This window comes from Caloenas nicobarica, chromosome Z (genome assembly GCF_036013445.1).
Source record: "Caloenas nicobarica isolate bCalNic1 chromosome Z, bCalNic1.hap1, whole genome shotgun sequence".
NCBI lineage: Eukaryota > Metazoa > Chordata > Aves > Columbiformes > Columbidae > Caloenas > Caloenas nicobarica.
In genome coordinates this window covers 61031280-61056740 of record NC_088284.1, presented here as the reverse complement: position 1 = coordinate 61056740, position 25461 = coordinate 61031280, and the positions used below count along the sequence as shown (strand labels likewise).

Here is a 25461-nt window from a genome sequence, read left to right as displayed (position 1 = left end):
ACTTCAGCCCTGAATTTGTGCAATATCACGAGTCCATCTTTCTCATAGGGTGAATGCCAGTGAGTGCTGTGTTTGTTATGAATGAGACAGGTTTCTTAATAAAATGGAACGGAATTCTAATGATCTGAAATCACCCACTCAAGGCAAAAAAATTCATTTTGAAATTCTTAAACTACTTCTACAAATTTTCACAACTTATATTTTCGTCTGCATGATTTGATGCAAAAATAGTACCTTGCCAAACAGCTATCTTTACAGGAAAACACCATGATTAAGTAAAAAATAATCCAAAATAGTTATCTTCAGCATGCCTCCACACACCTTCAGTCAGACAAGTTTCTAATTTTTTTCCGCTCTTATCAATGCTTTGTTCATGCTCTTAATTTTGTGCCAGATTTTTAGGGGGGATTATTAATGTTAAAAAGAGCTTAATTACTTAGTATTCATGAGATGTTCCATAAGTGGTTTGTATCAATCCTAAGCAATGACTGGCGTTACTTGAGAGTCTTCAAATATCTTTGTTGCAATAGTTGAATTTAAGTTCATGTTAATTACTGGCACAGTTACATTTCAAAGGGCATTGAATTCATAATCAGCGCTTACAGTTTCATGAAAGTATTTTACCTTTCTCACCTTTTATTTTGTAGGCAACACATAATAAAGTATAACATCAGCTGCGTATATGTGGCTGTTCCTGGGTTCTAAAGAAGCTTTCCACTAAACTAACATGCTGTTTTTGTTGTTATTATCATCATCATCATGATCATTAATACTATTAATACTATTAATAATTATTAATACTAATACTACTACTATTAATAATAATGTCCTAAACTGTATTTGGATCCTAGGCTCTTCTGGCTAACATGGCAGCCATGTTTGGTGTCTACCATGGGTCCGATGGATTAAGGCATATTGCAAGAAGAGTACACAATGCTACTCTAATCTTGGCTGAAGGTGAGAATTTAATGTTTGCAGAAACTCTTCTTAAATCCTTACACCTACTTAAATAATACATCTTCTTCAATGAATTCACGGGGGTTTTTTGCCAGCTGATGTGTTTTATCTCTCTCAGCTCTCAAGACAACATTTAAGTACAAAGTTCGTAGATAAAGTTTTTGTGTACTTCTGACAATTACATCCAAAAATTAGATACCTGTGTGGTATGAGTTTGCAAGCGTTACTTCCATTTTCTTGGGAAAATAACAGAAGTCTACACAGCGAGTCTCTAGTTGATAAGAATCAAATGCTATTTTCCAGCTGCAAGCTCTCCACTTACTGGACCATCCTAGTGTGCACACAGAAATCTGCAGAGTATTAATAGCATAGCGAAAATAAGTAAAAAATGAGATTAAAGAATTAGCGATGTTTCAGTTAAGTTGGGTGGAGTATCACACCTGCTACGAACACTTGGAATCCCAAAGCTTAACAGCTACCAGAAAGCACAGAATCTGTAGTAGTAAATAATAATTGCATCTGGACTATGTGGTCTGGTGGGTTTTTTTCACTGGCATGACTGTTATTGCTGTCAGAAGGGGCTATGCAGAACTGGAATGCTGGGAACCGATTGCCATGGTTATCCATGCTTTATTTGCCAGCTTAGCTGGAAGACCTCTTGCTGCAGTGAAAAGCACTGAGGCTCTAAACTTCGTTATGGCAAACTCCATGACATTTAGTATCCATTGATATAATAAAATTTTTCTTTCCAGTCTTGTGATTTTGTCCTTATTGCATTCATCTACCACTTCTGCTATAGTGTATATTACAAATGTGATGTATCAGAATAGTCTTCCCTAGACTTAATCTGCATTATTCATTAGGTCTGAAGCTAAATATAGTTGCAGTTCATTAACAGTGACATTTCATAAAAAGCTAGTGATTTTGCTGGTCTGTACACAAGGAGAACATTTTGTTTAATTATGTAAAAGCATTTACTTACGAGATCAATAATCTTGTTACGCAAGTACTGTGTAAACAAACAATACAGTATGCAGCTAATAGAATTAACTTACTGTTTTTTATAGGTCTCAGGCGAGCTGGTCATAAACTACATCATGATCTGTTCTTTGATACCTTGGTGATCACGTGTGGATGCTCAGTCAAAGAGGTTTTGGACAGGGCAGCACTTAGAAAGATAAATTTTCGGATTTATAGTGATGGCAGAGTAAGCAACTCCCTAAACCTTTCAGAAATTCTGTAGCATGGCTTTTCTGCATTAAGTTTCTAGTTATTAAATGTGCTAAATGGAAGAAAATTATTTAAGACTTCTTGTAATTTGCTGAAATCTATCAGTCAATTCATAAAGATAATATAAAGCGTGAAGTTGTTAAGTGAGCTACTGAACTTCCAGAACTAATTATTCTATATGCATTTTATGCCTGTTTAAAAAGATTTTCTAGTTGTTTCATGTTAACTATACCACTAAGGGCTAGAGTGGAGAGACTTTAGAACTTAATGATGAAGTGCATGATGACTTCCAGAATTGAGGTCCTGTGGCAGTTTTTAAAGACAGAATTGAAATATAAGCAACATTTTGGTAGGCAATTAGGACTTTCTGCAAAATCTAATATGTTCTGTAAAATGGGATGGGGGGATGGAGTGGTCTAGCAAAATTGGCCAATTTCCTTTTAAATGGAAAACACTTAGAAATATTACAAGTAAGTTCACAAGTCTTGAAGCTTGTGAGCCACCTGGCTTGCGTAGTTTAGGAGGGGAAAGGTAGGAACTGAACAAATTTATGTAAATTTTATGCATCTATTACATAAAATGATGTGACATTTACATAATATTGAGAAGACTGATTTTTTTTTGCCCTCCGATGTGTCTGGAATATATTTTCTTGACCAGAAAAAATAAATATGCCTGGAATTAAGAGCTTTGAGTAATTACTGTTGCTTTTATTCATAGCTTGGAATATCACTTGATGAAACTGTGAATGAGAAAGACCTAGATGACATATTATGGATTTTTGGTTGCGAATCTTCAGCTGTAAGTAGACGATACATGAAAGGGATTAAATTATCTGAATGTTTCAGAAGTTCAGTGAAAAGTAAAACTGCTCTTGGGACAGTAGGTGTCTATATGAAGACCATCTGTGAAATACTGAGAATTTCAGAAACTTCCTTAAAGAAAGAGGCAGTATAAGATAACAATGATTTATGTAACTGAGTAATGCCATCCTTTCGGTCAGCTTGAAAACCTTGCACTTCGGTTGTTATTTGTTTTGTGAGGTTTAAACAGTGTGGTCCATTATTTCTCTCCCACTGGAATTTTTCTTGCATGTCATTAGTAATTAGCAGCAATACTTGCAAGATGTGGACTACTGAGACATCCGTACCCAGTTTTAATATAATGCTGTTGTCGTGCTAGATATATACAGGTATGTATGCTGATACACAAAGAGCTTATTAAATCTTCTTGTAAGCTGGTACTATAAGCTAGTTCTGATGGAAATTGACTGTGAAAAGAGAAATTTCTGTTAAAGTATTTGACTCTGTGTTTCTTTGTGTCAAAGGAGCTAATTGCTGAGGGTATGGGCGAGGAAACCAAAGGGATCCTTAGCACCCCATTTAAGAGAACTTCTAAATTCTTGACCCATCAGGTTTTCAACAGGTTTGTGAAACTGCTGTATATCTGATATTTTAATAGAATGTGAAAGTATCTCCTTTGAAAAGTGGTACTAGAGTCAACTGGGGACAGTTTTGTAGCTGTGTTCACACAGTCACTCATTATTTGGAAATAATCTATTTAGTAGCATTTTTTGATATCTTTCACGATTTAAATGAGCAAAGCGATACTCATGGTCACATGAGGGTTATGTTTTTCCATTAATCTGCAACATTGTACAGGCTGTTATTTGAGGACATAGTAGAAGCAAACTTAACTAGAGCCCTTATATTCCATATTTACTGATAGCATTTCTGAGCAAATGATAATAGGCATTTTTCATCCACATTGCTATTAGCAAGCATAAAGTACTGATTTGGAAAGAAGTACCTAGTATATACTAAAAGGTATCCTCAGTTGTAATTATTTTTTATGGCATTTCCTATTAGAGGACAGATCAACCAGCTGGTATAGCTAATCTGCTTTTGTGTTCTCCAGCTATCACTCTGAGACAAATATCGTGCGGTACATGAAAAGATTAGAAAACAAAGATATTTCCCTTGTTCACAGCATGATTCCTTTGGTAGGTATTTACCGAAAAGAGAAAAAAATTAGGTACTTAGATGCACATTTATATATTGTAATAAATACTGACAAATGTGTTTGTATTCTTAGGGGTCCTGCACAATGAAGCTCAATAGTTCAGCTGAACTTACAGTAAGTTGAACTAATACTGTCTTATTTACCCACATGAGTAAACTACCTAGCCAGTGTCATGGTCGAGAAGTAAAGACTGCTTTTGGTCTAGTACTCCTGCTGAGCAGGCAGTTTCAGAAGTAGCTGAAGTCATTCAGCTCCCTTTTCTGCTAGGAAGAGAACTCTGAAAAGCACAGTAGGAACGTAACAGCAGCAGGAGAGAGGGCGGCTTTGAAGACTCCATTCTGAAAAAAATGAAAACAATTTTTGGAATTAGGTATCACAGTCCTGTTCCCTCATGTGGTGTTGCAGAACCTAACTTGTATCCACTTTACAGATCTTACAGTCAAATCTTCAGAAATACGGAGTCAGGTGGGACTGGCAATTCACGCTTCTTTGTCAGTTTGCTGTTTTTTAGGATAGCACTCCTTTTCCCCAGGTGAGGAGCTGGAGTCTGCAGATATCTTCATTTTTCTAGCTGGTAGCAAATGAAACAGAGCCTTAGCCAGGCTGTTTGGGTACTGAATGACTTTTTGACTCTGAATGATCTTCCTGTGCTCTCTTCTTATTAGCTTCTCACTTTGATCTTTCCCTAGGTTTCCTTTGTTCCCCTTCTCTCACTGCCTTCTCTCTGTCTTCTCCCTTCACTGATTTCTGTCCTTTATATTCCCTTCTAATTAAAATCGGTAGGAATTAAACTGTGTGAAACAAACTGAGAGTTACGTACTATTCCACGTGACTCCTCTCTGTTTCCCCATTGATCCCACAACTCTACACAAGGGTAGGTGACCTAGAAGGAGAAAGTAGGGATTTTAAGCATCTTCTGAATGTTATTAATAAAATAAAATGTTACTAGAAACGACAATTAGTTGAGAACTTGCCTTGCTGCACAAGAAATGTTTGATTTTTTTATTTGAGCACAGAGCAGCTTCTTTACTTCATAGAGTTTAACAACAAAACAGAGTTGTCTGCAGAATTTTTTGTTACAGCACATGCTTTTTTTTTTTTTTTGTTATGAATAGCCTATTTCATGGAAAGAATTTGCCAACATCCACCCTTTTGTGCCCCTGGATCAAGCTGAAGGGTATCAGCAACTTTTCAAGGATTTAGAGAAGGACCTATGTGAAATTACTGGCTATGACAAAATCTCCTTCCAACCAAACAGGTAGAAATTTTTTTCTGAACATTTGCTCCTTAAGAGGATTCCAAAAACTTATCTCTAAAGCAAATGTGCAAGCCAAAAAATGGAAGAAGTTTATAAAATCAAATTTGACAAAGAGAAGGCTTGAATGCAAGCTTATGAAAACAAGATTTGTGTTTTCAAAACTGCAGAACCTTATTCTATTTGTTTCTTCTGAAAGTTTAATGATTTGGTCTTTTCCATTCTTTTAATCTTTTTTCCTATGTTTCTGCCATTGTTTGCTTAAAATGGTGATGTTATTCATTTCTTCCTGCTAGCTACAATTAAAGATGAAATAGGAATAAGCTGTATAAGCTGGCAGCTGTGTAATTGTTGAAACTGTTATTTGGTGACTAGGTAATCCTAGGTTTGACTGAAGAATGCCTAGGATCTGCACGCTCACTGAAATAAATAAAGCAGAGCTGAGTGAGTACTACTGCAGCCTATTTATGTCTGTTAGTAGTTTTGATACAGAATGAGCACCAAGAGCTTACTCTGACACTTAGGATGTCATGGAAAGTATTTCACTGTGTGCACTTTGCTGTGCATTTCAGTATTAGTTTGCCTCTCTGTAGTCAAGCATGTAGTCCCCTGCTAGGTGCAGAAATGGGGCTCAACTCAGCCACCAAAAGGATTTAATGTGGTAGCATCAGCACATAAAATGGTGCAACTTTTTTCATCTTGCAAAAGAGGTAAGAGCTATTAATTAATGCTTATGCATTTGTAATTTAATCCATGGGATGTGCTTCTTTTAATTTGCTGACACTTGCCTAAAGCAATTGAGAAGGATTAGGGCTGGAAAATTTTGAAGTTTTAGTAGAAAGCTGGCACTTTCTGGTTTGTGTGTTTGTGTAACAGGGTTTGTGTTCCTTTTGCAGTGGAGCCCAAGGAGAGTATGCTGGTTTGGCTGCAATCAAAGCTTATTTAAATGCAAAAGGAGAACGTCATAGAACCGTAAGTGTCAACCGTCATGTGAGGAAGAACTTTGGTTGGGAAGTGGAAAGAGCTGATTCAGCAACTAGGACTCACTTAGAGAGAAACTACATTGTGTATCCTCATCTGTGACAAGCTTTCAGTATTCCCTGCTTCCCTTATGGATCACGGGAACCATCCTAAGAGTGTTTCTTTACTTTGCAGAGAGTGGGAATGAGGACAGAGGACTTCCTTCAAAGGGTGATTGTACTAAGTCTGTCTGGAATGGAGTTAATTAAATTTCTCCATAGCAGCCCATATGGTGCTGTGTTTTTGATTTGTGATCAAAATGGGGCTGATAACACAGGGATGTTTTGGCTATTGCTTGCATAGTGTCAAGGCTTTCTCTCTTTCCCCCTCTGCCCTGCCTCCTGCTTGCCCCCTCCCTGGGACTAGACCAGGGGTGGGCAAGAGGCTGGAAGAGACACAGCTGGGACAACTGACCCAAACTGACCAAAGGGATGTTTTGTGCCATATAATGACACGCTCAGCAATAAATGCTCAGCAAAAGGAGGACAAAGCAGGAAAAGTCATGGTTATGACATTTTGCTTCCCAAGCAGCCATTACATGTGGTGAGGCCCTGCTTTCCAGGAAGTGGCTGGACATCTGCCTGGCCATGGGAAGTAAAGAATTAATTCCTCTTCTTGCTTTGCCTGTGCATGCAGCTTTTGTTTTCCCTGGTAAACTGTCATTCTTTTCAGTCCATGAGTCTTTAATAGCTACTTTTGGCTCTTGCTGTTTGCTGTGCTGCTTGTCAATTTGTTTTAGTGTGGCCGGAAACATTTTGGTAGAAGCAATCGCTATATGCCTGGACTGGCATACAGCCCTGGCCGCGATGCCGTTCCTGTGCTGCATGAGCTACCTTGTGCAGAACAAGGGATTACACCTCCCTCTTCTCCTCTGGGGTTGATGTATCCAGCTCAGTTGCGCGGGATCCTGAGGGTCTGGTACATCCTTACGTCAGATGTTTGATCCTATTATCTAAGATTGTTGGCTTGTTGTTGGGTGTGTGGAACCTTGTTTGATCCTGGCATAAGAGTAAACAACTTGTTGTTGAGCTGACAGAGAAATGCGCCCTGAGGCAATTGATCCCTGGGTGACAGGCTCTGTATGAGGTTTTAGGCAGGTGCATAGGGCTCTTATCACCTCCTATAACCTGGGATTTTACACCCGAACACCAGTTGATGGAAGGGTGCCTTGCCTGCCCCAGTGAGACCCAGCAGCACCTAGCACTGTTTTGGGGCTTAGCCTGTGCCTGTTGGGCCACCATCTAGCACCGTCACAGCAGCAGGGCAAAGTAAGGAGGAAGTGATAGGAGTCATTCAAGAGGCAGAAACCACCCCGTCGCTAACTGTAAGCAAGCTTCGAGATACGCAGAAAAATTACGGCTGCCAGTCAGGCAAGCATATTGCTGCCTGTTGCTCAAATGCTGTGATGCTGTAGGGGATAGTCAGGAACTGAGGGTAGGGAAGCCCAGTAGCTTGGATTCCTCACTGAGGACCAGGAAGTCAGCAAAGAAATCAGAAGAGAGCTGACAATCTGCAGCCTCTGGAGGTGGTTGCTATTGAGTGTGAGGTGTCCTCTCAAGGGTGATCTTGTCAATTACCGAGACAAATGAACCCCTGCTGAGGAAGGTGTTCAGTATCTAAGAGAACTAGCAGTGGTGGAGGTGGTCTGCAGTGACCTGGACAACAAGCAAGTCTCCACAGATCTGTATGACATCCAGTAACATGGTCTGTGCAAAATGCTGTGCAAAATGCATCAATGTTGTACACTGACTCCTTGGTGAGGATGGACTGGCCACACCTTGAGGTACTAAGATGGGGAGATTGTCTTGCTGGTTCTGGCGTGTTTCAAAGAGAATCCCTCCACTTTGCACCCTCCCAGGCAGTGTCTTGGCTGTCAGAGGTGCCCTATGGAGTCAGCCTCACCCCTGTGGGGAGTGAAAGGGAGCCTTAGGTCACACCACGTGGCACTTTCTGGTTTTTCCTGCACGTCTGGGGGTAGACACAAGGAAGAGAGACAGCGCACTCACCTCAAAACTAGAAGCCCGTGTACCTGAACTGCATGGGAAGACAGACACTAAGAACTGACCAACCAAGAAGGCCACCATGCCAGTTGCTGCTGAGAAAGTGGAAAGCAACCAACAATTCCCCAGACATAGAATAAGGGATGAAAATGCCTCTGCTCCTGAGTTTGGTGGAGGGACTTCTGGTCTGACACCACAGGAGTCAGAGACTGAATAATAGAACCAGGAGTAAAGGGTCCCCGCCTCTGGCTGGGAGGAGGAAGGGGATAACAAAGTTTAATGGACTGTGTGGATTCAGTGGCCTGGCACGTTGGATCCACAGGGGTATAAAGCTTTTGTGCATACTGATGCACAACGTACCATAATGCCATCAGGGCAGGAGCGGGAGGGACCCATCTGGATTTGTGGAGTGAGAGGAGGATGCCACCAGTTGTCTGTATTGGAGGCTGAGGTGAGCCTAATGGGACAAAGGGCAGAAGCATCCTATTGTGATGGCCCAGAGTCTCCATGTGTCCTTGGTATTGACTGCCTCAAAAGAGGATATTTCAAGGACCCAGGGAGGTACTGGTGGGCCTTTGGTGCAGCCACAGTGGACACCAACAAGATTAAACAACTGTCCACCTTACCTGGCCTCTCTGTTTTAGGGTTGCTGCATGATGAAGAACAGCAGGTGCTGGTTGCTACTATGGTGATGTACGAGTGACAGTATCGCACCAGCTGAGAATCCTTGGTTAGCATCCATAAGTTGGTTCATCTATTGGAGAGCCAAGGCATGATGAGCAAGACCTAATAACCCTTAAATGGTCCCATAAAACTAGTGAGAAAGTCTGACAGGGGGTGGAGGTTAACAGTGGTCTATCATGGCCTGAACAAAGTGATGCCGCCACTGAGTGCTGCCATGTGGGACAAGATAGAACTCCAATATGAGCGGGAGCCAAAAGCAGGCAAGCAGTATGCCACAACTGATATTGCCAAAGCATTTTTCTTTATCCCTTTGGCAGCAGAGTGCAGGCGACAGTTTTGCTTTCGTGTGAAAGCATGTTCAGTACATCTGGAACCGACTGCCCAAGGGCTGGAAGTACAGCCCTACCTACCTGTCAGTCTTGGATTGATGCAGACTGCACTGGAACAGGGTGAAACCTCTGAACACCTGCAATACATGGATGACATCACTGTGTGGGCCAACAGCAGAGGAAGCATTCGAGGAGGGGGAAAGAATAATCCAGATCATTTGGAAAACTGGTTTTGCCATAAAACCAAAGCAACGTCAAAGGACTGGTACAAGAGATGCAGTTCTTGTGACTAAAACAGCAAGTTATCACACCCCGAAGGCTGCAGTCAATAAGATAATAACTGTGTCTCCACCAGCTAACAAGAAAAAGACACAGCCTTGTCTAGTCATTGTGGGTTACTGGAGAATGCATGCCAGGTTACAACCAGCTTGTGAGCCCTCTCTGTTGAGTGACCCTAAAGAAGAACTATTTTGAGTGGAGCCCTGAGCAGCAACAGGCCTTTGAACGCATCAAAGAGGAGACAGTAGCTCTCGGGCTCACCTGGATGGGACCAGCTGTGAGCAACAGACTCTGCACTGGAGCCAGGGAGCATGACCTCGACTGGAGCCTCTGACAGAAAATACCTGGAGAAACACAAGGTCAGCCTTCAGGGTTTTGGGGCTGAGGGTATTGAGGATCCAAGGCCCACTGCACTGTGACTGAGAAAGAGATACTAGCAGTGTATAAGGACGGCTGAGCCACTTCAGAAGTTGTTGGTGTGGAAGCACGGCTCCTCTTGGCACCACGACTGCCTTTGCTGTACGGGATGTTCGAAGGATGCTGCACAGAGTAAGTGGGTAGTGCTGGTCGTTCAACAAGCTTGGATGGGGAGCCTTAGCCACCCAGGAATCCTGAAAGAGATCATGGACTGATCAGAAGGCATACGTTTCAAAGCATCACGCAAGGAGGTGACTCATGCACAAGAAGTGCCACCATGTACTGACTTATCAGAAGGTGAAAAGGTCTGTTTACCAGTGGATCCTGTTCTGTTGTAGGAAGCCATTAGAAGTGGAATGTTCCTGTGTAGAGTCCTACACAACAATTTGTCAAAGCCATGAAAGGAGAAGGCAAGTTGAACCAGTTTGCAAAAGCTGGCCCTAGAGATAGATGAACAAGAAAAGCAGCCAGTACTCTTATGTCAATACCGACACATGGATGGTGGCAAATACCCTGTGAGGATGGCTGCATCATTAGAAACAGACCAGTCGGCAGCAGTGGGGTAAACCAGTCTGGACTGCTGCCTTCTGGCAAGACACTGCTGCCTCGGTAGGCAGCATTACTGTAAAGGTACACATCATACAGATGCTCACAAGCCCAAGGGCAGCACCACTGAAGAACACCAAAACAATGAGCAGGTAGACCAGGCTGCCAGAATTGAAGTGACTCAGGTGGACCTGGACTGGCAACTTAAGGGTGAGTTACTTATAGCTCAGTGGGCTCGTGAAACTTCAGGACATTTAGGGAGAGACCTAAAACCTGTAGATGGGCTTGTGATCAAGGAGTGGAAATAACCATTGAAGCAATCACATAGGCTACTCATGTAGGTGAAACAGTGATTCAGATCTTCAGTGAGATGGATCTAGGCCCAGATGTCCATGTCTCGAAAGAAAATGGACAACAGTTTTTTGTGTTTTCCAGGTGGTATGACACTCCCTCTCCATTTTTTTCATTTACGAAGGGAACACAAACTGACTATCTAAAACTTATACTGCTTGTAATATCAGTTGATTCCCAGTATAGCCACTACTGACAGAAGCAGCAACCCAGCCTCTGGTATGTCTTGGTAGCTACTCATAGAAGTCTTTAGGTTCATCCAGTTCTTGTCTGCTCAAACTGTTTCAAATAAACTTCTGTAGGATGTATGGAGGTAACCTTGCTTCACAATGGCCACAAAAACTGTAGATGAATAATGTAAATCAGTTTTAATAACTGAGGATCATATTCAGTTGGTAACACGAGAGTCTAAAGGCTTGATTTATGTTCTTTTCTATACTAGCTACCTGCAACTTTGACCTCAAGGAGTCACTTCTCAGTTCTATCTACTCTAGAAGAGAGTGCTTGTAAACCTGAGAGGTGATACTACTGTAGGTAACCACAAAAAGCAACCAGTTCTTACTAGTACACTATATTTAATAGAACTTTAAATTCTCATTTTAAGAGGATTCTTTATTTGCATGTAATGGCAGACAATTCTAGCTGAAAAATCTGAAAGCAATATTGTTCCTTTAGGTATTTTCTGAACAATCTGTAATGCCTGGAAGAAAGGCTGTGTTAATCGTAGTTTTTTGGTATAAGTTTAATTGGAAGTGAAATAGGTTGAAATACGAGAAGCTGGCGGTAGCAAGTTTCATTTTGGAGAGACAATTGCATGTTTGTGACAAGAACAGCCAGATTAGCCCAGACCAAAAGTCTGTCAGTCCCAGCATCCAGTTGTACAGTGATCAGCAGCAGACAGATAGACTCCTCTTACAACAAGGAGTACAAGGACAAAGCAAGTGTACAATGATGCTTATCCAGCACACAGGCCCAGCTTCTACATATCTGTGATTTGGGAACTTTCCGATTCAAAGGATTCTAAAGGCAGTGCTTACGCATTTTTCTACCAATAGTCTGATCTCTTGACCTCTTATGAGGAAGCTTCTGATATTTACAGTATCTTGGAAAAAACATTCTGTGGCTTCATCACCCATTATATGAAGAAATGCCTCCTTTTATTTTTTTGAACTTGACATCTTACGATTTCATGTAATACTCTCTCACTCTTGAGAGATGATGAACAATTCTTCCCTTTTCACAGTTTGCATATCATGATTTAATTCTGAGATTTTATTATATTTTTATCCATTTTCAATTTCTCTCAATTTCCTTTTGCATTTTAATGCAGTTTCTTCCCCCCTGCCCCCAACACTGCGATACCTTTTGAGTGGCAATAGGTTCACAACTACAATCCCAGTTGTGTATTGTTGAGATTTGTTTTCTTGTGTAATATTCTAGATCTTTCTGGCTCCAGTATATTCTCTTTCGAATGCTGTTACTCAGTACTGTGGGTTGCTTTCCGAACTACGCAATCAATTCTTTTATTGACCTGGGCAATTTTGTATTAACAGGATATTTGGCATATCAGTGTATGTCTGCATTATAAACCAATGATGAGTAAGTTGAAATGCTAGGGAACTGGCACAGATATTTATAATGTTCTATTAGGATTACCTTTCTCCACAGTGAAAACTATTTACCTTTTCCTTTCTTTCCTGTATTTTCATGAAATATTCACCCATGGGAAGCTTCCCACTTATCCCACTGGAAATTATTTTAGGAACATTTTTTAGGAGCACATCAAAACTTCTTGGAAATCTGAGATCAGTTAGATCTTCCTCTTTGACACACTCAAAGTTGGCTTTGAACGGTACAAAAAAAAGTCCTTAGTGCAATAATACCTGCATTTTTTGAACCTGATTTTACACGTGGCTTTGGAACTCATTTGCCTTCTCAAAATGAAAGGGTCATGATCCTGATTTTTGGGAACTATAACATCTGTGTGAGGAAACTACCCAAAAGCGAATAGTGAGTGTTGTCTAGTTCTGCCTTTGTTTCTTTGTTGCATCCAGATCACCTCTAACTTCTGGGAAATCAGCTTCTCTTTACAATTACGAGCTTTGTTTTGTGAGCAGTTTTACTCAGCGGGAAGTTAAATTACGTTGAAGTTGTATTCCTTGGACAGCTATCTTCTGATTATCCACATATACTTTGCCATTTTTGTTATTCTGTGCGAGATCCTTGGGCTTCTGTGAGTGTTTATGGTTTCTCTCACAGACGAGAGAGCCTGCGGGCTGCTTGCAGTCACTCAACAGATTTCAAACGCTATAGTAAAATCAAGGTAATCTTGGGGGAAAAAAAAAAAAAAAAAAGGAAGAAAGAAAGAAAATAAATAAGCTCACAAAATTTTGAGCTTTAAAATGAAGTCGCCTCTTCTCCCGGGGTGCAGAAAGTAAAACCAGCGGATCAAGCTGCCTGCCATCAGCCTCATTTGGATTTGGTGCCCTCTCGTGGAATAGAAGTGTGGACATTAACTGAGCTCACATCTGTCCGCTTTGCTGCCTGATCAATTAACTTCTGTACCCAGCAGCTGCAGAGGCAACCCAGCAAGACTGGGTGGCAATCTAGACTCACTTTACATTTCTGCTATTCAGCTAAAATTACTATAGATGGACCACAGGTCTTCCCAGCACCCGGGCTTAGATCTTTGTGTTTCCTCTCAGCGCAGCTGCACGTAAAACATTGACGGTTCTCTGCAAGAAAAACAAATATCCAGGTGCTGAGACAGATGAGAGGGTTCCTTGGAACAGCTTTTAAAGCAATTAACATTTGTCTCGCCATCTCTGTGGAACATGAGGTAGAGACCATTGTGCAGTTTCTTGTGAAAACAAGTGCCTTGCTGTCAGTTATTTAATCCAGCTAAGTTTGAGTAACTTGCTTCATAAATTTAGTTAAATTAATCCTTCCAAGAGAATCATAATAAACATAACTAAACAGAAGCGAAGGATTTTTTTTTTTTTTAGAGAAGGTATATTTATTGTCTTCAGAAAGGGGGAAGTTCCCAGAAAATATCTGGAAATATCCTGAACTCCATTTTCCTAACTATCACTAATGAGAACCTACATTTATTTAAGTAGAAGTGTTTATCTTTTTTCTTTTTAAATTAACTGTATAAAGCATGTATTTAAATTAACTGTATAAAGCTAGCTGAAGCTTTTTAGCTATAGCAAAAATATTTCAGCCTGTATTTTTGTTTTGAATAGAATACAGAAGAAAATGCTGTGGAAGTCAGCTGAAAATATAGTGGAATGTTGTAATTAGATAGTTTTTCCTTTTGAGTCATTTACAAGTGGAGGCTGATTACTGTAATAAAATCGGTCTTTTTTTAAAAAGGGCAGTGAGAAGAAAAGATGTTAAATGTGACTATCTGAGATAGTATTCTGGTAGTACATTCCTAAATATGATTTATGCAGGAAATGAAACTTTATTTTCTTAATGAGTATTTAGTTACTGATACTTGAATGGATTTTCTTCATAGAAAAGTGAGTTGCATCCTTCAGTATACGTGGCAATTTGCCAGTAAACATTCCCTGAGGATCCCTTTAGAAAACTTTGATAATGAGTTCTAGCTGAGTGTAGACCGTAATTCTTTAAGATTTTTTTAGGTAGTTATGCTTTATATCATGTTTCTTTTTCCCTTCTAAGGTTTGCCTTATTCCTAAATCTGCTCATGGTACAAATCCAGCAAGTGCACAAATGGCAGGGATGAAGATTCAGCCAATTGAAGTGGATAAAAATGGGAGCATTGATATCTTTCATTTAAAAGCAATGGTGAGTATTTAATTTTCTTTAATTTTCAAGGCAGGAACATTTCTTTTCCTCTACAGGTTAAAGTGTGGGCATCTGAATCAGATTTTTCTTTGAGAGAAAATAGGGCAATATTAGTGAATACGTGCTTGAAAAGGATAAGTAATTGTTTCCTTTTTTATTTTTGCTCAGTCAGACACTAGCCATGTGACATGAAATTTTTCTTTAATTTGAGAATCTTTGGTGCAGGAGTGGCTCAGTGAGTCTTTCTACACAGCAGGCTCTTTTACATAACAATTTTTTGGTCTACATCTAGTATTTGAAATGAAAGCAGCATTTTCATGAGCATGAGGCATATGAAACTGAACTTTAGCCTTCAATTAGTGATGTTCAAGCCCACCTCTACTGGGGAAGGTGTTGCTAGGCAACTTTTTTCACTTTTTTGAGTAGAATGGCTGCAGGCGAATCTTGGGAATCCCAGGGATTAGCACGACACATTTCCAAAAATGCATATTTGAGCATGCTTTTTCAATAGTCTTTACTGCTGAAAGCAGAAAGATGGTCGTTATATCACATGACCTTGAAGCTCAGATGTTTTACTTGGCTTGTCTTAAGGTCCTAAAAGTGACTGTGATACATGCATCTTTTCATACCATGCCTTCTTCTGTGATTTAAAACTGCCATTTATTGAGAAAACACTTCTTTTCCATAGTTGCTGCTAAAGGAAAGAGCCATGTATCTTTTTAAGACTATAAATGATTAAACTACCTGCTGATAGACTTGCTTCTCACCTGTAAAACACTCAATGGCCTTAATTATATGATTTTGAAAAAATCTTCTCTTAAGAAGCTTTAGGAGCCTTAATGACTTTCTTTTCTCTCTCTCTTCCTTCCATCAGGTGGACAAGCACAAAGACATCTTGGCAGCCATCATGATTACATACCCTTCCACCAATGGTGTATTTGAAGAGGAGATCGGAGATGTGTGTGACCTGATTCACAAACATGGAGGCCAGGTTTACTTAGATGGAGCAAATATGAATGCCCAGGTACAAAATCTCTAAGGTAGATTTCTTTTAACTGGGAGCGTATGTTTCCTTGGAATAAGAATAGCACAGTAGTACTCAGTTCAGACCATAACACAGCTTCCTCACAAGATGGCACAGTGTTTGAGAGAGGAGGTGAGGTTTCCAAGAGCTGTAACAAAAAACAGGTGGTGAAAATAATGACCTTGTATCTGATTTTGCCCTGAAATATGTTGTAAGATGCAGGAGTTGTTCACTATAATAGGCTTAGTTTGCCTAATCTTTGTCAAAGACACTCTTTACAGACAGGAATAAGAATGCCTAAAGGAAGAAATTGTTTGCATAATTTCTGGTTTATGATGTATTGTGTTGAGGAAAAACGGAAAAACATATAATATATTTTTGAACCTATTTTTCTTGAATGCAGTAATAGGTCTTAAAATGGCATATAAAGAATATTTTGAGAGAGAGTATTCCCTTCACAGGTGGGTCTATGTCGTCCTGGAGATTACGGCTCTGATGTCTCTCATTTAAACCTTCACAAAACCTTTTGCATTCCCCATGGAGGAGGAGGACCTGGAATGGGACCAATTGGAGTGTGAGTGTCTGTTTATTAGCCTTTTCATTAAAAAACCAAATCCCTTTGTGAATCTTGGTTGGCAGGTCACTTAAGCACAGAGCCATGGATGTGAGAGGTGTACTGTTGTTTGTAAACTTATGTCCTTCTCCAGGATTGTCATGTGCTGATCTCAGGAATGGTGAGGTTCACATGTGTTCTGAAACCCTGACTTTCATGTTGGCTCTTTAGTGTGTATGGCAGACCCCGCTCAACAGTCTTTTTTTTCTGAGTAAATGCATAGATGATCTGTGAACTTGAGGGCTGATACTGTATGTAGTTCAGAACACAGGAATGATATATGAACTGCATTAATCTATCCTACAGGGCAATGATATTACTTTAAAAGAAAATAATCTCACTCTTTCTAAAAAATCATTTTGATTTGGATAGCTGCATGAATATCTTGTGATTGGTTGAAAACTGAGTGCCATCCTCCATTGTCACCAGTTATGTTAATAAACTTTCTGTTGAAGAAGACATAGACCAGGCTTCCTGGAGGACTGTGTTTGGAAGTAAGGTGAAGAGAAGCTTCTGCTGAAACTGTCCAGGAATGATAACACAGGAACATACAAGTTCTAAAATCAATGTTTTTGTTTTAGGAAGAAACATTTGGCTCCCTACTTGCCTACACACCCTGTCATCAAAATACACCTGGATAAGGATGCATGTCCTTTGGGTACTGTCAGTGCTGCGCCTTGGGGTTCCAGTGCTATATTGCCCATTTCCTGGGTGTATATCAAGGTGTGTAGACTTTTATAAGGAGTATCAGCTGAGGGTCTGTTTCTGTTTCAGCAAGCCTGAAGACCACTGGAAAAACATGAACAGGTTTAAGAGCAACTTGTTATGTTTGCACAGACTGAAATGAATATAACTACAGCATGGTCATAGGTTATTTACATTCTTTGAACCTCCTTGTTTTCCAGTAGGACAATGGAACAGCCTATTGCCATCTGTTGCAATAGGATCAGATAGGACAATTACTGTACCTATGTAGCCTGTTTAATTCCTCTATCTCATCTGTAATAATTCTTGAGGCAAGTGGATATGAGGCAGAAAGCTGCAGAAAGGCTTGCCCTTCCACTGTCTCTGACATCAAAGTTTTCGTGTTTAAAAGATGCTTGGTAGTTACTGTTCTTCCAGTAATATTTTTGGTTGAATACTGCAGTATTGTTATATTCAACCTGTATGTAATATTTAACTTTCCAAAATCTGTTTTAATAAGACCTTGAATTCCAGGGGATCTTACTGAATTTGAAAACTATGCTTAGTTTTGGCTTTGGATATGCAACAACTTGATCATGATCCATGTAATTTTTAATGCCTTGCAATTTAATTATGAGACTGCAAATATTTTGTTACATATAGGAAAGTGTTCAGCCAACAGAGATAAGTGTTGATTCAAATTCTCTTTTATAATAGTGTGTGCTGGGACTCTGAGCAACATTTAAAACTTCCAGTGAGAGAAAGAGTTGGAATGGTGAACATAAGGGCAGTGTCATTCAGAGTACTCTATAGCCGGTTTAATACTCTAGCCATGGAAACATCTATTCCTGGAGAAAGCAGCTCTCCTGGAATTTGAAATTAGCAAATATGATCTGGTACAACTTCCATGGTGGCTTTTCAGGTGTGGGTAAAAATTGCGACTGTAAAATGATTCCTATTACGGAATATTTAAACTGTAGTAAATTGTTAAGGGAATCTGTTTCTTCACAATGCAAATTGCTGTCTGTCTACACTGTCCCATCTAAAGTGGCTACCTTGAAAGCTGTTTTTGCTTTCTCCTTTGCTGCCTTAACTTCTAAGTACAGTGCTAAGAATTTCAGCTGCAGGTCAGTTCCAGCACTGTCCTTTCGCAGTGCCTTAACAGAGAAAAAAGCGCATCAGTGTTCCTTTGGCCCTGGTCTTTGTTAATGCACAGTATCATCTGTGACATGACACCAGCAAGCAAAGTTTGAGTTGCTGGGATAATCTGTACAGACAGCACACAAAGCTTTTTGGGCAGCTGTCTGGACGCTCCTTCCCTAGGGCTAAGGGTGGTGACAGGCAGTGTGCTACAAGTGTGCTGGTGGCGTTCGTGAGTTCTGCTCTCTTTTGTCTATTCACTTCAAAGCCTCTCAGATTGAGGAAGAGATTGGATTGTTCACTTGTTGACTTTAAGCAAAAACTCTTATACAGTAAACAGTCTTACATGGTGTGGGTACCAAAGTTGCTGTCAAGTAATACCCAGTGCTTTTCTGTGACTCTAGTGTGGAAAAGTGTTCTAGTAGTGTGATTGCCTTAAAACAAGCCATATACATTAAGGTGCTATTGTATATCATGTTTACCAGTACAAGAACAGAGCTTGCTTGGCAGTGTATTTAGATCTGTTTCTTCATGTTACTCCTCTTTCAGACAATGGGAGCAAAGGGTCTGAAACATGCTTCTGAGATTGCAATACTAAATGCAAACTACATGGCAAAGAGGCTAGAGAAGCACTACAAAATCCTTTTCAGAGGAGCAAGAGGCAAGTATTGGACAATTTGGTTTCTTCCACAGCTGACTTTTTTTTCCTAGTGTAGAAGCTGGCTTACAATATGATTCTTTTTTAATGCTACGTGGCAGCTGCATCTCAAACTTCTCTTGATGTTGTTTGTAATGAGAGAAATAACCTGCGACAGTGCTGCTGTGGAGATATCGCTATGAAACTGAGGTACTTGGAAGTAGAAGAAAAAATGCTTGTTTGTAATTAGAAGAAATGATGACAAAAGACAGAGTAAACCTTGGAATCGGGTTGTTCTTTCTGAAGCCTGGTAGCAGATCAATGTAGAAAAAGGAGCAACAAAATGTTGAGACTCCCAGGTCTCCCATAACCAATGGCACAACAATTTCAGAACTTTAGCAATTTTTGGACCTGTACTTTTCTGCTTCACAGAAATCACAGAATCACAGAATGTTAGGGATTGGAAGGCACCTCAAAAGATCATCTGGTCCAATCCCCCTGCTGGAGCAGGAACACCCAGATGAGGTTACACAGGAAGGCGTCCAGGCGGGTTTTGAATGTCTCCAGAGAAGGAGACTCCACAACCTCCCTGGGCAGCCTGTTCCAGTGTTCTGTCACCCTCACTGAGAAGAAGTTTCTTCTCACATTTAAGTGGAACCTCTTGTGTTCCACTTTGAACCCATTACCCCTTGTCTTACCATTGATTGTCACTGAGAAGAGCCTGGCTCCATCCTCATGACACTCACCCTTTACATATTTAGAAACGTTAATGAGGTCACCCCTCAGTCTCCTCCAAGCTAAAGAAACCCAGCTCCCTCAGCCTTTCCTCATAAGGGAGATGCTCCACTCCATCGTCTTTGTTGCCTTGCGCTGGACTCTCTCCAGCAGTTCCCTGTCCTTGAACTGAGGGGCCCAGAACTGGACACAATAATCCAGATGAGGTCTCACCAGGGCAGAGGAGAGGGGAAGGAGAACCTCTCTCGGCCTACTAACCACCCCCCTTCTTATACACCCCAGGATGCCATTGGCCTTCTTGGCCACAAGGGCACAGTGCTGGCTCATGGTCATCCTGCTGTCCACCAGGATGCCCAGGTTGTACACTTTCTCTGAAAAAAAGAAAAAATCTCTCATTTCTGCTCTTTATTATCCTATGTGAGAAGGGGAAGCATCCCCTTGGCAATGCAAAATACTTTAGCTACATTCTAGTTCCCTGCTACGTCTCTCCAAGTCTTGCAGCAGGACACAAGTAATATACAAGAGGTGAAAAAAATTATCTATTATAGTAGAGTGTCTATCAGAGAATGTGATTTTGTTTGTTTAAGCTGAATAGCACCGAAGAACACGTTAGTGCAATATCTATGCTCTTCAAAATATATGTCTTAAATTTGTTGGAGTGCATGTTGGCTAAACCTGCAGGTTGAATTTTAAGAGACTATATTATTTCCTCGTAGAAGTGAATGGAAGTTGCAAATTTTGAAGGATTCAACAGTGAAATGAAACTAGGTTCTCCAGTACTATGGATCTGAAGTTAGATAACTTATGTCTTTAGCTTGTCTGTAATACTACATTTGAGCTTTTCTCTGGTGTGACCTGAAACAGCTTATCTTGTACATAGCTATTTCAAGATAGCCTAAGACCCAAATGGTGTTGGGCCACTGACAAATCCAGTTATTTTTCAGAGTACTTGTAAATTATAGGAGCTACCTTGACCACCCTTCCCTTGTTCTGATCTTGGAAAAGAGGCCTCCTCTTAATGTGACGTGGGACTCAGAGGGCCAGTCTTCAAATACGGAGTTGGATATCTCTTACCTGATAGTTTATCAGGTTTGAGTTTTTGTCCTAGTGAATATTCTTTAATTTGTCTTTTTGCCATGTTCTCCACAAAAGCAATGAGAATAGACTGCTTGGTAGATCGTGTTTTTCTCCTAGCAAGTAAGCATAATGTACACATTTTCATTTACAGGTTATGTAGCCCATGAATTCATTTTGGATACAAGACCTTTCAAAAAAACAGCAAACATTGAAGCTGTAGATCTTGCTAAGAGACTTCAGGATTATGGTAAGAATTTCCTAAATCTCTTCTAAAGGGAGCCAGAAACATTCTAGTCCTGTGCTTATGGATGGTGAATCTGTCATGATGATTTCACAGGTCGCCTTATGTTCATTAAGGGCTGAGAGAGATATTTGCATCACTTCCCTAGTCCTGCTGGCCACAGTTTCTGATACAAGTAGGATAACAGGATTTAAACACCTCGCTTCTGATACAGTTTAGGCAGTTCTGTACACATGGTCTGAGGTATCTGATCACGGCTGCTCTTTGGCTGCCAGTCAAGATGACCTATTGAACTGCTTGATCCTATGCAACTGTGGTTCTAACAAATATGCATAAAAGCTGTTAAAACCCTAACCAGTAATACATCAGTGAAATAATCCAAAGCCCAGTCATGATACCAAAAACCCCCAAGCTTTCTGCTCTTTGTAGTGGAATGCTATGGCCTTAAATAGCGTGCACCACTTTAAACAGACTTTTCAGTAGGTGTGGAGGTGAGTTACATGGGTAGGTTCCATCCTCTGCAGCCAAAAGAGAAGTGTCATGAGGTTGTAACTAGCAGTAGTGCCAGAAAGGAATCATGAGAGACTGCCTTTTCTTTTTACCTTGTTTACATGTGCAGAAATCTATACCCATCTCCCTTTGCCATTCAACCTGTCATAAGAAAATAAAGTGACAAAACACTTCGACTGAAGTGGGCAGCAGGAACAGAAATAACTCGAGGAAGAATATACTTTGGGCCGAAAACTAACAAAGCAAAAAGAGCAAGTTTTAAGGGTGTTTCATCAAATCAGTGTGTAACTCTATCGTAAATAACACAGTGGCATTACCCTTCCATGTTAAAAAACTAAGATACTTGAAAAGTGTCTTACCTCTGCCGTACACTGCCAACACTACCAATGAGTTCAGTCCTCTAAAGGTTATGGAAGGGGCTAAACTTGTGAATCCATTACTGTCTAATGCATGTATTAACTCATAATGTATCGTCAGTGACTCATTTCTTCTTTATCAGGTTTTCATGCTCCAACCATGTCCTGGCCAGTGGCAGGGACACTTATGATTGAACCAACAGAGTCTGAAGACAAGGCAGAACTGGACAGATTTTGTGATGCAATGATCAGTATTCGGCAGGAAATTGCTGAAATAGAAGAGGGCAAGATGGACTCCCAAATTAACCCGCTAAAGGTAAGATGGCACCTAGGGTAAGTTACCAGTATTTAACTCTTGAGACTTACTTGAGACTACATGAGCCCACTTCCTGATCTTTCAGTACCCTCAAAAATAACTGTTTGCAACAGTGAACATGGAAACTTCTTGAAAATTGACATTTTTAGAACCCGTAAGCTTTTTCAAAATTTGAATTTTGACTTTTTCAAGTCAGAAGTCTGGCCTCTGCTGACAGAGCAGAGAAAGTTTTTTACAGAAGCACATGATGTACAGTTTTTGAGGCCATCTCAGAGTAATGAAGAAGAGATGCTCTTTTATCTGGTTTAAGAGGGGAAGTGGAGTGTAAAATAAAACTTGAATGAATTATTTTAGCAACTGCAGCACAGAATTGCTATAGGCTCAAGTTCTGTTCAACTCCCGTAAAGCTGTAACTGACTTTTTAAATATTGAGGGGATTTTGTGAAAAGCTGGAAGCGTGTTCAAACCTTGTGTAGTATCTTCAGGCAAACTGAAAAAAAATCCAAACACTGAGTTGCTTCCTGTTTTAAATCTGCCTTTTTTTTTTTTCCCCAGACAGTAATTATTTGTATGTAGTAATGTGAAGGAGGGTTCGCACTGATACATTCAACTGAATTCAGTAATGTCATGTCCTAAACATGTCCTTTTGTTTTGTAGATGTCACCACATACTCTGAACTGTGTTACTTCTTCCAAATGGGATCGTCCTTATTCCAGAAAAGTGGCAGCATTCCCACTGGTGAGTAAATAATGGGATCCTAGTGGTGTGGTAACATACAAATGTTCTTTCTGCTCTGTGATTTTCTGGTCCGTTGGAGATGAAGTAATCCAGTAAGAAAAAAAATCTTAGTGCCATTTTTACTGTTGCTCAAATTTTATGTGTGAGAGCTCTACAGTAGTGCCATTAGTTTTTCAATACAAGAAAAAAATTTCTTAAAAAAAAAAGTCTCTGCACATAAAGTGCAAACTTGGATTTCTAAACCTCAGCACTTCAATATTGGGTATTCTCATTGGAAACTGAGTTAGAATTATAGCACGTTCAGTTCTGACATATTGCACCAGTGGCTCCCAGAGTCCCATGTCCTGGCGTTCAAAGCTCTGCCCCAAACAGCCTGGATGAGATTTTGACAAGATGCACAGTCAGCAAGGCGCAAGCCACACCAGTGTGAGCCTGCTACAAATCAAGGTCAAATTGGAGATGGATATACGAGACTTCTTCAGAGCACTAAATAAAATTGCTTCCACAATGTTAACAGCTACATACATGTGTAACTATGTTTTCTCACCTAAACTGAATTGCATCTATTTCATTGCTACATGCTATTTCAAAGAGGAAGAATTCAACTGCACCTGTGAAGTTTGCTGCCTTGTTTTTGATGTTTTAATGATCTTGAGTAGCACAGGTCTTGCTAGTCTCCTCCACTTTTCCTTGGTTCCTTTCTGTAAGCCAGTTATTCAAAGGGTCATAAGTTTCCTTTTATCCCAGGACAACTGTTTCTTTGCAAACATTTGCTGGAGGATGTGGCTACATCTTTTTGAAAATCTAAATATTCTTTTGCCTGCCAGCTTTCTTATACATGCTCATTAACTTTCAGGGACTGCAAACAGATCTGAAGTATGACTTCAGTTAAAAAAATAATTCTTAAAATTTCTAATGTCTACTACAATTATGTAGATTCACTTGGTAGAAAAATTAAAATAGTTGTTTTTTCTTCTGTACTTAGCCATTTGTGAAGCCTGAAAGCAAGTTTTGGCCCACAATTGCTCGCATTGATGACATATATGGAGATCAACATCTGGTTTGTACCTGCCCGCCAATGGAAGCCTATGAATCTCCCTTCTCTGAACAGAAGAGAGCATCTTCATAAGGCTGCTTCCAGCTGCTGCGATTTCTGAGTCCATGGGGATGGCCTTTTCTTCCCAGACCTGATAGGGGATATATATACTATGTATATTTTGGATAATCACCATGTTTGTTAATTGAAGCACTACTCAGTTAAAATGTAAATACAATCAATATATTAGCTGTAAACAAAATGTGATTGTTCTGCAGCAGTTGATGCTGAAGTTGCCTTGATTCACAATTTTGTCTGTTTTGTGCTACAGTTTTAACAACACCCGATTTGCAAAGTGGCTTAGAAGATATGGTTAAAAAAAGTAGAAAACATGCAGATGCATAAGGCAATAGTAATGAATATTAACTGCAGGAGTAATAGTTTATATTTTGTGAAAAAGGCTGAAGTAGATTGTTTAATTTACTTCACGTATTATCACTAGTATTGCTAGTGTTAATATTTCATATTTCCTTTTTTTTTTGTTTTTTTACCAATGTTAGTACTCTAATAAAGTTGGTCAGAATTTTATGTGTTGTCATGTTCTGAATTTTAACTTTTCAGCTGGATTTCTCCAACTGAGGAATATGGAATTATGAAGCTGAAGTGCTGATTTGTCAGAATTGCCACAGCAGTAACAGCTTCTACGCAAAGCAAAATACTGGGAGTGATTATTATTGAAATAAATCTCTGATTTTTTGAAATGACCTGCAACAAATCAGTTTTGATGAGCAGTAACAAACTTACCTTTTTCTATATGACAAAATTTTTTCCTTGTAGTTTCATTTAATCCTCTCCTCTTATTCCAGAGAAGGCATGAAACACCTTTTCTAACAGATTGTGAACTGCTTACTAGGAGGTAGACCTTGTCTAGCAAAGCATTCTCCTTCCACAGTTTCTCAGATCTCTTATTTTGGATACTGACTTTGAATCACAGAATAGAATCATAGAATCATGGAATAGTTTGGGTTGGAAGGGACCTTCAAAGGTCATCTAGTCCAACCCCCCTGCAATGAGCAGGGACATTTTCAACCAGATCAGGTTGCTCAGAGCCCCGTCCAGCCTGGCCTGGAATGTCTCCAGGGATGGGGCATCTACCACCTCTCTGGGCAACCTGTACCAGTGTTTCACCAACTCATTGTTAAAAATTTCTTGCTCATGTCTAGTCTGAATCTCCTCTCCTTTAGTCTAAAACCATTACCCCTTGTCCTTTTGTAACAGGCCCTGCTAAGGCGTCTGGCCCATCTTTCTCACAGGCCCATTTTAAGTACTGAAAGGCCGCAATAAGGTCTCACCGCATCTTTCTCCAGACTGAAGAGCCCCAACTCTCTCAGCCTGCCCTCACAGCAGAGCTGTTCCAGCCCTCTGATCATTTTTGTGGCCTCCTCTGGACC

The 25461-nt window shown here is 40.1% G+C and overlaps 1 protein-coding gene across 1 annotated transcript in view; it reads left to right on the top strand.

The window, feature by feature from the left end:
- GLDC (glycine decarboxylase) overlaps nt 1–24134 on the top strand; it is a 47320-nt gene extending 23186 nt beyond the window's left edge. The window contains exons 9-25 of the mRNA XM_065657205.1: nt 852–957; nt 2025–2164; nt 2908–2988; nt 3515–3612; nt 4105–4189; nt 4282–4323; nt 5325–5467; nt 6361–6436; nt 14778–14903; nt 15778–15927; nt 16389–16501; nt 17122–17263; nt 18914–19025; nt 20965–21060; nt 22064–22236; nt 22894–22974; nt 23960–24134. Of these exons, the coding sequence (XP_065513277.1) occupies nt 852–957; nt 2025–2164; nt 2908–2988; nt 3515–3612; nt 4105–4189; nt 4282–4323; nt 5325–5467; nt 6361–6436; nt 14778–14903; nt 15778–15927; nt 16389–16501; nt 17122–17263; nt 18914–19025; nt 20965–21060; nt 22064–22236; nt 22894–22974; nt 23960–24103 (1908 nt within the window). The 3' untranslated portion in view covers nt 24104–24134. The remainder of the gene's footprint in view (nt 1–851; nt 958–2024; nt 2165–2907; nt 2989–3514; nt 3613–4104; nt 4190–4281; nt 4324–5324; nt 5468–6360; nt 6437–14777; nt 14904–15777; nt 15928–16388; nt 16502–17121; nt 17264–18913; nt 19026–20964; nt 21061–22063; nt 22237–22893; nt 22975–23959) is intronic.
- Nucleotides 24135–25461: the final 1327 nt, after the last annotated feature.